Source organism: Centroberyx affinis, unplaced genomic scaffold (genome assembly GCF_046629955.1).
Source record: "Centroberyx affinis isolate AG114_WGS23_722 - 3 ecotype Tasmania unplaced genomic scaffold, CSIRO-AGI_Caff_v1 ptg008172l_1, whole genome shotgun sequence".
Taxonomy (NCBI): Eukaryota; Metazoa; Chordata; class Actinopteri; order Beryciformes; family Berycidae; genus Centroberyx; species Centroberyx affinis.
The window spans coordinates 110,912-125,000 of NW_027284068.1; the positions used below are offsets into that span (position 1 = coordinate 110,912).

Here is a 14,089-nt window from a genome sequence, read left to right on the forward strand (position 1 = left end):
GCATGTACATGAGTGTGTCAACGCATGCGTATATGCGGCTGTGTGTGTGTGTAGTGTGTGTATGTTCATATACACGTGCATGCCTGCTTGTGTGTGCATGTGTGTGTGTATGAATGTGTATATGTGTGAGTGTGAGTGTGTGTGTGAGAGAGAGAGAGAGAGAGAGAGAGAGGGAGAGAGAGAGAGAAACAGGACAGGGTTTCTGACTTAACCATACGTCCATTAACTCTCTAATGTTCTACCATGCTGAGAAACCATCCATACTGTTAAATCAGATACATTCAAAATTCACACACCACTGATTTTATATATTCAACCTACTATGGATGTCAGCTGAAGTGAATCCTCTGCCTTACCTACTGCGGTGCCTCATTTCCCTCATGTCAATGACTCCAGCAGGGGAGGGAAGTAACTAAGTGTATTTCAAAGAGCCGTCTTAATATCACTCAGAAATAAATAGGAATTAGCCTAAAATCCTTCCGAATTATCCTGAAGTCCTTCTGGAGATAAGCTGAAATTTATTTACTGTATTTGCCCTAAGCATTTTATAATCAGCAACGATTTTAGTAACATCTCTGCAGGATAGTCCCTTCCCAAAGAAGATAGATGGATAGATAGATAGATAGATAGATAGATAGATAGATAGATAGATTTTTTTTAACGAGTAATGGCACAGTCCCTTACCAAAGTCAGAATCATAGAAGAGGATGAACTTCTGCCAGCTGTACTCGGACACCACCTGCATGATGACCTCATTGAGATAGACAGGCGGGCGGACCATTAGGGTGTAGTCGTCTGTTCCGGGGAGGCGACTGGTGGGCGGGCAGGCGGAGCGGGGCGTTCCCGCTGGGGAGCGCTGGATAAAGAGGTGGGGGATGTGCATGGCGTCTGCCAGGGTCTGGAGGCTGCCCGCCGACATGCAGCCGATTGAACTGACCAGCGCCAGGATACCGCGGTTCATCAGCTCACAGGCTGGGTGGAGGGGGAGGTGGGGGAGAGGGGGGACAGGGAGGGAGAAGAAAACAAAAGAGCAACACATTATTTTCCCAAATATGCAAAGGGGGTGTCAGCGGTCTTCATTTGAGATCATCTCAAATCTATAGCAATACCACAGACTGCAACTTCATTTATTTATTTATGTATTTATTTTAGGATTAACTGATTAATTTCATCTGAGTTGTAATCATGAGCCATGCCAAACTATATTTTCATCAAAGTAATTCTTGCAGTGCAGAGTGCACCAAGACACACATAGTTACTCTTGTTAGTCACCACAGTGCAGTGTTGACTGAAAGAAATACAGGAATGTTTTGAGTGCTATTTTTGCTTGTTTCCACATAAACTACATATATATTTTGAGAGGGCACAGCTGTTGATGTGACACACAACCTGCTCGGTACTAACTAGAAACAGAGGGGTACAAAGATACAGAGGGATAAAACTGGAGCATGTGTGTGCATTCTATTGATTTTCTTTTGAATATATGCATACAGTATGTAAAGACATAAATACACACAGAGATATACAGAGAGATTCAACTAACAGCATTCTCTTTAAATCACTCTTACACACACACACACACACAGACTCACACAGGGCTCCCAGCTGCTAGTGTTCGGTGAACCAGAAAGACAAACCACCTCTCTTTCTCCTTCTAACAACCTCTTTATTAATATTTCCTTCCCTCTTCTCTCTGCTCTATCCTTCCCCATCTATCCATCTTCGCCCCAGCCTTCCCCAAATACCAGCTGGGTCATTTGGCAAGACTGATGCATCTTTAGAGACACAATCTGGATAAAAAACTGGATTTGGGGGTATACTCACTTATGCATATTATGTGCAATAAGCCTTTAGAACATTCTTCACCCATTGTAACTCAAAATACAGTTTTTTTGTGTGCTTTATTCTCTTGTCAACAAATGCAAGGAAACCTTAAAAGCCTCAAATTTACACAATGCTATGTAAACAAAGCCAGCAATGGGGCAGTGTTTCAATAGGGGGCGCAATAGTGGTGTAACAGATTGGGCAATGTACATGATAGAGCACATGGAAGGGTGGGTGGTGTGATGTGGATCTCCACCTCCATCCCACACCTTCCCATGAGACTGAAATGTCAGCAGTGAGAACAGTGTAATATGTATTCAAGCTCCTCTATGCCTCCTTTAGTGCAGTCTGTCAACACTGCTTCACCTGTTTGTAACCATTCTGTTTGTCCTTCGTATTTCATACATGCAACCATGTCATTTGGCTTTGTCCTCATGTATGTGCTTACTGTGACCTGTAGGGTAGCTTACTTTACTGGTGGGAATGCTATGTTGGAACCATGAGACTTAACTGTATGGTGTTGATGTGTGTCCTTATGTAACTTATGTTCATACTGTAGTTTCTAGTTTTTCTTTCATAGGATGCACTGAGGATGGTTGCCTAAACAAAATGCTTGCCACACAGCACTTTAAACTTTTTTGCAGTTGGGAATAAAGTGGACTTATATCTTCTAGAAGAACTCTGCCATCCATTATTACTGAAAATCCAATATTTTCTGCAGTCAGAGAACAATGACTGATACTTTTGGTTATTGCCCCCCATCCCCGCACTCCCATGTCATTTGAAATTTTTCACACTCACAAAAGCGACCATCTGCTCAGCGCAAGCACAATCCCGGCTATTGAAGCAAAGTAAAATCAGGCCTTGAGCCTGGAGTGAAGCACAGTGGTGTCGATGTTCACATTATTGACTGACCTCCAGGCTACTACTACATAAACAATAATACATTATAAAAGGAGTGTGTTGCAGAACACCATTAAAGTGTGCTAGTATAAAAAGTGTATTAAAAGTGCATTAAAAATTGCATTATAAAAAGTGCATTGTAAAAAATGCCCTCCTTGCCTGAGAGACTATCTGCAGTCCCTTGCCAGTTGTTTGTACTCTCCTCTCACGTCTAAATGCTGCACAACTCTGAGACACTATCAGTGCTTATTCCACCTCCTCTTCCTCGCTTCCACTCTCCATCCTTCCTAGGCCTCCAGTGCTGTCAGAAACACCTCTACCTCCTACCCTCTCGACCCACTCCCCTGTTATCTCCCCTCTCGTCCAAAACAGCCCCTCTGAGTGCTTACCTTTCAGCCCAAATCATTTCAGAGCTCCAGTCTTGCAGTGATTTTCGTTTTAGTTTCCTTACGGCACCACTGAATGTTGCACCATGTCCTCCAATTGAAATCATCAGCCTTCTCTCTCTGCCTCCCTTCCAACATCCCTCCTTCCACACCTCTCCCATTTCATCCCCCATCCCTTATCTCCTGTTTACCCTTATGGCAACCCACACATACTCCTATCCTCTCTCTTTCCATCCCTCCCTCCCCCCATCCATCACTTCCTCACCTCCCTCCCTCCCCCCCATCCATCACTTCCTCACTCCTTCATTCCTTTGCACACTTCTGTCCTCTGTCCCTCTTCGCCCTTCTTGATCTGCTTTTCCATCCGTCCTATCCTCATGGTCACCCACACTGTGCCCTTGTGTCCTTGCGTTGCTTCTCCCTCCCTCCCTCCCTCCTAATCCTCCTTCCCTCCCTCACTTCTACACCCATGTTGGCCTAAACTGTGTCCTTCACTGTGTGCTCAACACCAGACTTGGGTGTTTATTTCACTTCTAGTCGACTGAAAAATTTGTCACAGAGTCGCTGGGTGAAACAGAGCGGTGTAAAAAAAAAAAAGGGTTACGAAAGTAGTGTGAACACACACACACACACACACACTCACACAGACATATGGCACAATGGCAATGTACAATGGCATGAAAGCACAAACTCAAACGCGCATAGTCAGCCTGTATAATGCCACAGAGACTAATCTGCCAACACTGCAGAAATAAAGCAAGAGAAAGACAGAAAAAAGAAAGGAAGAAAGTGTCCAAGAAAGGAAAGCTGGGGGAGACAGTGCTGAGAAAAGCAGAATAAAAACATTTTATGTGTGTACTGTATGTGTTTGTGTGTGTTTGTGAGTGTGTGTGAGAGCGAGGGAATGTGACATTGTCTCCTGAGTCAACCTGGTACAGTATATGCAAAACCAATACAATGAGTTGCGGTTGCGTGTGGTTTAAAATAAGGAGTCGTCCAATCCAGAAACAACTGGTTGCACCACATAGCGACAGATCTAAGTGTGTGTGTGGGTGTGGGTTGGGAAGGGAGCCCAATGCTGTGTGAACATAGTGAGTCAGAGATAAATTTATGATGCATAACATGATGCCTGCTACTTTTACTTATACTGGTTTATTTCATATTTCAGGCATTGCTTGATTTAGATTTATTATTCTGGCTACATTTTACACAATGTTTGATGAACTGGTATGCTACTTTGAAGATGCACAAGTCACCCCACAACTGAATTCATATGTTGCTGTAATAATTTTATCTGTAAAGGTATTTTTTCACACCTGTAGAGTAGGTAGACGGCAGGTGCGTAGGAGACAAATGTGCAGAAGAGACCCCTGCACACTGCTTCAGACTTGCAGTTAAAACTTTTAATGCAACATTTTGGTCGCCAGACCTTCATAAATTCATCAGGCATAAACACTGATGTCTGACGAATTTATGAGGGTCTGACGACCAAAATGTTTCATTAAAAGTGCCCATACTTAGAAACAAAAAAGCCCCATGCACAAGACACAAATCCTGCAATGGACTCACTAAGAGCAGATCTGTGTGGATATAGTCACAGTGCTTTAGATAATTCCAATGCAGTTTTCACTCACAACTGTTAAGCACTTTAATAGAATAAATCTAATTTGGAGGTAATAACTAAAAAATATATGAACACAGCAAGACAGTCTCCAATTAATTGGCAATACATTGTTAAAGTGATTTTCCTTTTTATTAACAATAGCCAAAGGTTATTTCAGGCAAGCAAGTCCTCATGAATTGATGTAGAAGATTAATGAGTAGAAGCTAAAGTAGTTTCAATCTCAGTGCCCGTTGTGCACATCTTGAATTTGAGGAATTAATTAAAGTGTAACAATATATGATTAAACTTCAATAAGTCTCAGCATAATGCTTAGTCATAGCCTTCTTAAAACCACTGAGCCGTTGATTCATCTTCTAATGATATGACCACTACTGCCTTAATGTTTGAGCATGTGTGGGTGTGTGCGGGAACGCATATGTGCGTATGCGTACATATACGTGTGTGTGTGAGCGCGCATGTATTTCTCGTACATTAAAACTGGCTTAATTTTAGAGCTGAATAAGCCAGTTATATATCATAAGCTACATTATCCAGATTCCATATTCCTATTATAATGGTCATGCTAGCTAGCGCTTTAGCGGCCTTGCTATAGCGTAGCTATAGCGCATTAGCTTAGCATCATCAAGGCTTTAGCTAATGGAAGGCTTTGCTAATCCCCTACTTATTAGGGCACTTTGGAGAATTAGTGCCCTCATCCCCTCTACATCACACACTCTTAAGTCTGCAGGGGGGCTCTAAGCACCAGGCTCATTAATGCTCTTTGCTAATGACTTAAAGGGCCCGTTGCGTTAACCCAGCCCAATGTTACATCACTCTAAAGTAGACAACAGTTAAAGGAGAGTGAAAGGGAAAGGGAGCTAGAGGTGCTGGTGCAGCAAAGTATGTGTCTGTTGTCACTTTGAAGAGTTTTGCAGAGCACTTTGCAAACACACACACACATCACTTACATTATTCAAAATATAAATAATTAAATCAAGTCATGTATGGGTGATTAAGTGAGTCAAACCTTAAGTTGTACAGATGGATATTGTTTTCCTGCACTTTTCCAGCGCATGTAAGAACTACAGCTGTGCATAGGCTAGTACACTCTGCCTGAGCACAAACACAGGCTTTGACTGGAAAGGGAGATGAATAGGAGTGTCAACAAAATAAAGATGTAGCCATTTGGAATTCTTCTGGTATCACCATACACCCCCCCAACACACACACACACACACACACACCATCACTACCACTACCACCACACATACACACACACCTCCAGTGCCTCAGTATTATACTAATTAATGATACATCAGTCTTGGATCCATGCCATTGAAACCTGTCAAGCTCAGCAGAGAGGTTCATATGAGAGACGTTCATGTCACTCATGTAAAAATACACATCACAGAGTTCAGACTGTCAGCCATAGGGATTATATGACTCCAGTCTGTTAATTTATCTGCTGTGTGTGTGTGTGTTGGTACTGTATATTGACATGCGTGTGTGGAAGTGTGTCTGTCTTCATCAGACTTGAAAGCAACATCTTTGAACATGTCTTCAGGGTTTTGAACTACTTCAGATATGCTTGATTTATCCCACTAGACACTTAAACAACCTCAAATGTGGACTCAGCCACTTGCAAAATGAGATAAATCAATCGCTCCTCATGGTTTTTCATTTATTCAAAACATATTCAGCCGCTATCTTTGCCAAGTCTTGTTTGTATGTGTCCATTTCTGATGTGTGCATGTCTGTGTGTGTGTGGTCTGCACCGGAGCATGTTATTGAGCTCTCTCTCTACCTTGTCGGTCTGTCAGAATAAATGGACTGCAGGCACTTCACCTGCACCCAGGTGTGACCGATTCCTCTCTCTCTCTATCTGTGTCTCTCCAAGCATCTCTCCTCCCACCGCTACCACACACTCACAAACACACACACTCACACACAAACACACTTTATCACACTCTACTGCAGAGTATACTGCGTTTCAATGAACACCTCTTATGTACAACAGGACTGATACACAGTCCCGTTCCTGTGGCCGAGTGTCTGAGGGTGGAAAGGAGAGGAAAAGGAGAGGGACGGGAGGCAAAGAAATCAATACCAAGATGGAGAGAACCAATGAAAGAATGTCTATGGTGAATAACGCCTGCAGCTGCAGAACATTTCTTGAGTCAGTAAGACACTATAACAGACTTGTGTGGGTAACAGACTTAAGTAGAGCGGAACAGAGTTGTGCAAAATGAGTCAGGTGGCAGAGCACCAGTGGTAGTTAAAGGAGCATTAAGTAATCTATGACTTTCATCAACCTCTACTGGCGACCAAGGAATTGCAACATTGGCAGCACTCTGGCACAGTAACTGACATAAATACTAAAGCCACATTTTCACAGTCGAGATGAGTACGCTAGCTAATTACAGCACTCTAGTGAAGAGGTGATGTATTGTGATGCAAAATATTGTATTAATAGTACTGCTTTGTCATTTACTTTTTTGGCTTGAGAACAAAATGTCGTGCAGCGCCTGGAAATCTCAGCACCAGATTAAATAATTGTTGAGTCATTGGTATTGATCAACAACCCGACCAAACACCCACTAATATATTATGTCATTTTGTGTTATGGGACAGTAAAATTCTTACTTATTACTTACTTATTTCCCCTTTAAACTATGGCTCACAGCCTAAATTACTAGCAGGTTTTAATGAGACTGGGTGTCCAGGGCACCGGATTGGAAATATACTCGAATCCCTGCTCTACAATCATCTATTCTTTCACACAGCCTACAGAGAAGCAGTCACAGTCTACTAATAGCTATAATAATAATAATAATAATAATAATAAGAAGAAAATCTGCTCCTATTCAATAGGCTACACACAGAGTGTATAAGCAACAACTCACTATACAGTCCTTTCTTTTCTCTCCAGGGAGCGTGGATAGAAAAGGTCTCGTCTACGACTGTTTTTCTGTTCACATCAATTACCCCTTTTTCTTCACAGCAGGGTCAGGGACAACTCAATATGTTTAAAACATGAGAAATTCCCTTATTTAAAGCTGTAACACAAACGACAAAACATCGCTGATCACGTTTTGTTTCATTAAGAATTCACTAACATGGAGAAAGAGTAAGCCCTGACTAGCCCTGCGAAGTGTCTGTATGTGTGTGTGTGTGTGTGTGTGTGTGTGTGTGTGTGTGTGTGTGTGTGTGTGTGTGGGTATGTGCATGTGTGAATGACCAACTTGTGTCAGTGTATTGTTTAGTGTATTGTTCCAGATCTAAAGATCCAAAGTGCTGCCATTTTTCAGTGTGTGACAGAGTGAGATGCTTACTCACACTGTGCTGCCAGGCAGGAAATATACACTGATATAAGTGTGCCTGTGTGTGTGTGTGTGTGTGTGTGTGTGTGTGTGTGTGTGTGTGTGTGTGTGTGGACAGTAGGCTTGCTGATACAGACTTCTCTGGGGAATTAGCACTTGAATTATAGCAGGTGGAACGAGCAATAGATATCATGCCCTTTTCAACTTTGTTTCTCCGGGAAAATTTATCATTGTAACTTGTCCGACTCCTGGCACTTTCTGTTGTCCAAAATACCAGTCCAGTGACTGCTCTTCTTCCCCAGTCTCTGTATCTCTTCTCCACACAATCCGTTCTTATTCTTCCCTCTATTTCCATTAACATTTAATGGGCCCCCTTTGGTCCCGTCATCTAGTCACATTTAACATCGCCTATTCCTTGCTAGCTCTAGTCTTTGTGCCCTTGAGATGTATACTCCCTCCCTTTCATCCAACCCCTTCCTTTGTCTTTTCTTCTCCTCTATAACTCCCTCCTGGCCTCCTCTCCTTATTCCCTCCAACTGCCCCTCCATTCAGTAGCCTTTAACACTGTATTTATCCAGTTCTCAGCACTCCCTGTTATCAAACTCACCAGATGAATGTCCTCTCTCTCTCTCTCTCTTTCTCTCTATCTCTCTCTCACCCCACTGAGGCCTATACCTCTCCTTTTAACTCTCACTCTGCCCCATCTCTACTTCTCTTCCCCTCTTCCCTTTCTCGGAAATAATCCCCTCTCTCGCTCCCCTCATCTGTCTGCCTCTTTCCTCCGTTTTTTCCCCGTCCTCTCCTCTGTCGCTCCCTCCCTCCATTCGACAAGACTGAACACTCTAATTTCCCTGGCTCTTAGCTCCTGGTGTTGTTGAGCGCGCCAGATGAATGCCTCTTCTCTGCATCCTGCTCTCCATGTTCCCCTCTCCTCCCTGCCCTCCATCTATCTCTTCTTCCCTCACATTTCGCCGCCCATCCAGACTTAACTAAATTCTTTGCTCCGTGCCGTGAGACTCATGTATTTCTGCCACCCAGACATTGTGCATTCATGCCACCCAGGACCGACTTCATTCTTCCTCGATCTCATTCCATCCATCCATCTGTCCAAACAAGATTTAGCTCAATCGTTCATTCCGACCAATGAGACTGCACTTCTGGCTCCCAGTGCCGACTTCATTCTCTCTCAATCTCCCTCCCTCGCTCCTTCCCTCCGTCCCTCCCTCCATCCATCTCCTCCTTCCCTTATCTTTTGCTCTGTCCATCCCTTCATCTATCCAGACTTAAAATAACAATATGCAACATTTTCATATAATTAAAGTTTTGCTACCCTCTATCACGAATTGATATAGAACAATGGTGATTCAACTGATTCAAACCCAGTTAATAAAAGCTTTTACGTTGTCTTTCCCGGGAAAAATCCTCTAGGAACAGGAACAGAAAGTGATGCGTTTTACATTTCGAGCAGCAGGAGGTTTGTTTGCAAAAAATAGAGAAAGAACTTGGTAGTTAGCATGACTAGTGATAGCCACCATGTCACTAAAATAAAAACTGTAAAAACATAAAAAATTAAGCCCTGGATTACAACTTTAAAGCTTTATATTTAACTCAAACTCATGTAGAGTTCAGGGAACAGATGCCTCCCCATCTTTGCCTCATCCATCTTTCCATCTCTTTCTCTTCTCTGCCTCTCCCTCCATCCCTCTACCCTTCTCTCCAGACTTAACACTGCATCTCTCTGGCTCATGGGGCAACAGATTTTCCTCTTTTCTCGTTCCCTTGTTTCCGTCACCCATCCCTCTCTTCTTCCTGTCCGCCCTCCATCCATCCAAAGAGACTCAACACTGTGTATTTCTGAGTCCGCGCTCGATCCGTTAGTAAAGTGGAGGGGATAAACGTATCCCCTGGGAAAATCCACAGCTCTTCTGTTTATAGCCCTGGGCTTTTACTGCTATTACTTCACCAGGACGGATCCGCGCTCTTCTCCCTTTCTTCCCCCACTCCTCCATTCTCTCTCTCCTGTCTCTCTCTATAGTGGAATCGGTGGCCTTGTAATTGATTCTCACATGAACAATCGGAAGCCATTTTGCAGACAGAAACACACACACACACACACACAAGTAGCATGTCATTCCATACGTACATACAAACTGACTGTTGGCTGGCCTCAGTCTCTCTCTCTAGTTTCGCTCTTTCTCCTCTTCTCATTGTCAGCTAGGGTAATGACCCATTCGTCAATGCTTTAATCATATTTAGAAAATGGATTGGATGCTGTTCACTGCTAATGGCTTGGTGTGCCTGGTGTTTTTATTGCCTGTGTACACGGCAGATGTCCCATTCTCCCACTTGCTGACTAAATACTGAATTGCAGACAGGTATGTGTGTGTGTGTGTGTGTGTGTGTGTGTATGTGTGTGTGTGTTTGGGGGGGGGGATTCTGTGTATGTGCATGCATGCGTGTATGTGCATGTTTGTGTCTCAGTCACAGTCAGAAACTGAGTTATCAATTACACTGTGATAAACACCGATGATATGATGTGCCACTGAGCTGACCTTTCAATTAACTGTGCGTGATGAGTAAAAATGAACTGGCTCTGAGCTGTTCACACACTCCCCACACAGACTGCCCGCCTTATTATGAGTGTGTGTGTGTGTGTGTGTGTGTGTGTGTGTGTGTGTGTGTGTTTGTGCAGTATTTCACAAATACAGTTGTGTTAGTACAAGCACAGTATACACTGGTGGTGTTTTTAAGACACATTAATAGCATAAATTAAACATATTTGGAAATATTTTCACCATTTTCCAGTAACAGCTATACCCCAACACTATGGTGCATTCCTACCAGTGAGAGTGATGAAGCAACTTAATTGGCTGCAGCTGCATATGGAGATTTGGGGGTGAGAGTGAAGGAATGTGGAATGGAGTGAGGGATTGAGAGGAAGAAGGGGAGATGGGGAGAAGAGGAAGGGGAAATTATTGGGGGCTATAGAGAATAATTTAGGAATATGCATTTCAGTAGGGAAGTAGAAATGAAGGATGGAGGAAGGGAAAGAGATTTTTGAAGGGACAGATGTATCGGGATAAAGAGCACTAGAAAATGAGGGAAGGATAAAGGCCTGTAGAGACAGATGTAGAAAATGCAAAGCAGTTCGAAGGAGGGAGAGAGGGGTGAAGCAATGAAAGGAGGGAGGGAAAGAAGCATGGATGAATTATGGAGAGGCTATGGGGAGATCCATAATGATAGATCACTCTATCTGAGTTACTTCAATTAGAAAGAAACTCTGCATGCTGATTCACTGACAGAGACGGGAATAGAAAGAGAGAGAGAAACAGAAAGAGAGAGGATGGAGAGAGCAGTTGGCGTGCATGTAATAACTTAGAGTGGATAAACGCTACAAGAATGCTTGCAGATTTCTCATCTAATTAAGCACAAAGTTGTTGTCTCAGAATAATATTCTACACTGCCACACTGTACAGAGAGGAAAAACAACAAAGGTGTTTTTTTTTGTCCAGATCTTCTAAATTACTCAGCTGGGGATAAATGCTGCCATAAAACCGTATCATGTTTTTCTTCTCATAGGTTGATTAAAGAAAAAGAAAAGAAGAAGAAACACTTCATAGAGACTTGAGCTTGAAGAGAGCATGACTGAAATCTGCTTAATGAGATTAAAAAAACATATTGTCATTGTTGGGTGAAAACCTCATAAATCCTATTTTGGTGATTTTCATGTTTTAACTTAAATTGAAGGATTGTATGACTCCTCTATGGTTTGAGAAAGTTCTGCAACTCCTGGGCTTAAGAAAACCTTTCAAAACCCTTTGAATAAACTCATAAATGCATGAATGTCAAGATGAAAATAAGGCTGTTTTTCTTTCTGAAAATGACTTTAGAAACTAATTAGTGTTATGTTAACCTCACAAGACAGTGTTCATCAGCCTTCGGCCTTAATACACAGAACCCACTTTCAGGTCACATGGTCAGAACTTCATCATCACTGAAAAGACAAGCTGGTCTCAAATGAATTTGTACTGAGGTAATTTCTGAATTATTTTTGAAGTGGCCCTGAACTCCCAAAAGTCATACATGTAATATTGGCATGAAACTAACTAATTCTGCTTCATCACACATGGCCCTGATATGGATGAATGAACACAGATACATGCATATGTGTGTGCGCATACACACACACACACACACACACACTCTCTTTCACACATCAATCATTCGGCCCTCAGCACATGTTGCAGCAGGTTCATATATGACTCTGCTTTTAATTGAAAAAGGAGGGAATAGAGCTCTTCAGTATTCATAAAACATGAGATGAGCCAGTTGGGATCTATCACACACACACACACACACACACACAGACACACAGACACACACACACACACACACACACACACACACACACACACACACACACACACAGGACTAATGTATGCATCCAGCTGCCCGTGGCTGCTTGTATCAGATTCAAAATCCTGCTGCTGGCATACGAGGCTGTGAAGGGATTTGTACCCCCATACCTCCAGGCCAGGGTCCAACCCTCCATGCCAGCCAGTGCCTCGTGTTCTACCATCACCGGCCGCCTGGCTCTGCTTTCCCTGTTCAACGCTCCACCCGCTCTCTACTATTTTCTCTCCTGGCTTTCTAATGGTTCAGTGACCTTCCCAGTCCAGTCAGAATAGCAGAATCACTCCCCATCTTCCATGGCAGGATGAAAATCTTTTCTAGACGAATCTCACGTCATCCTTGCCCAAATGAATGATATTCAATTCAATTCAATTCAGTGTGCTTTATTGGCATGAAAGTTGACAGACAATATTGCCAAAGCATCAAGATGAATATCAGTCTAGGTGTGTATGTGTGTGCGTGTGTGTGAGAGAGTCAGTGCCTGGACAGAGGATGGATATTCCCTCTCTTCTATACTCACTCTACTCTACTTGCGTCTTCTCCTAGCACTTCACTCTTGCATAATCGTCCTTTGGTCACACAAATATTGTAAGGGCACTAAGGCGCTGACCTCTGCTCTCATTATTAGTTGCTTGTAATTTTGGTGACTTAGCAATTTAGGCGTGTTGTACTGTTGCATGTATTGTAAGAAATTCTGGATAAGAGCATCAGCTAAATGCATAAAAAGATAACGTAAATGTGTGCACACAAGCGCTTGCACGTCTCTCTCCACACATGCACCTTTGTACATAGACAGGTACACATCAACACACACATACATTGGTAGTTGTAGTTACTGTAAGCTTTCCACTTGAGTAGGAGGGGTTTTACTGCTACATCACCCTAAAAACAAGAGTCAATGCTAATAAGGTTGACAGGTTTGTAAACTCTAAATTCCCAGTGAAAGAGGTAGGCATGCTCTGTGTTCCTACGTATACACTTGATGATACTTCTAAGAAAATAACACTTGACTTTCTAATTTATTTTTATTTTATTCAACGAAATGAGATGAGACAAGAGGTTATGAGATTTGATGTTTTCTGAGATTTAATTACAGATGGTGAAAAACCAAGTGTAGATGCAGGTAAACATATCTTATAAAAATAAGCATTCTGTTCTGCTCTATTAAATCTGGACCTTTTTTCAAACACTGTTCAATTTATCTCTTTCAGCCAGTTTCTTCCCCTACGTTTCAATCCCCCTTGTTAATTGTATATTTTAGACTATATGAGGGAAAACAAAGCATTATCTCCCTACCGTTAAATTTATATACCTATATCAGTCACTGGTAAATGTTGAATTGTCCCATTAAAAGCCAAGTACAGCTGTCTCCTCTATTGGTGTCCTTTAAAACAAACAGTGTGGTTTTGAGTAAATTTTTGTCACATGGATGGCCAAACAATAAAATCCACCGTTACCTAGCCATCACAAAGCTGTCAAGTGGCCCATCTCTCAGATGGGATCCAAGTGATTTTCCTCAAACTGTTGCTACAAGTCCTGACTTAGCAGTGGATTACAGAAATAAAACTCTTCAACAGAACGGCTTTATACTGTCAGCTCCAAATTGCTATAAACTCAGACTCCATTTGCCTTTGGAGAGA

At 42.5% G+C, this 14,089-nt stretch overlaps 1 protein-coding gene across 1 annotated transcript in view; it reads right to left on the reverse strand.

The window, feature by feature from the left end:
• The window catches only part of LOC139640020 (glutamate receptor ionotropic, delta-2-like), a gene marked incomplete at its 3' end in the record, with an annotated part of 349,988 nt that overhangs the window by 109,860 nt on the left and 226,039 nt on the right, over window positions 1-14,089 (reverse strand). Inside the window, exon 2 of the mRNA XM_071514179.1 lies at window positions 685-972. Coding sequence (XP_071370280.1) covers window positions 685-961 — 277 coding nt within the window. The remainder of the gene's footprint in view (window positions 1-684; window positions 973-14,089) is intronic.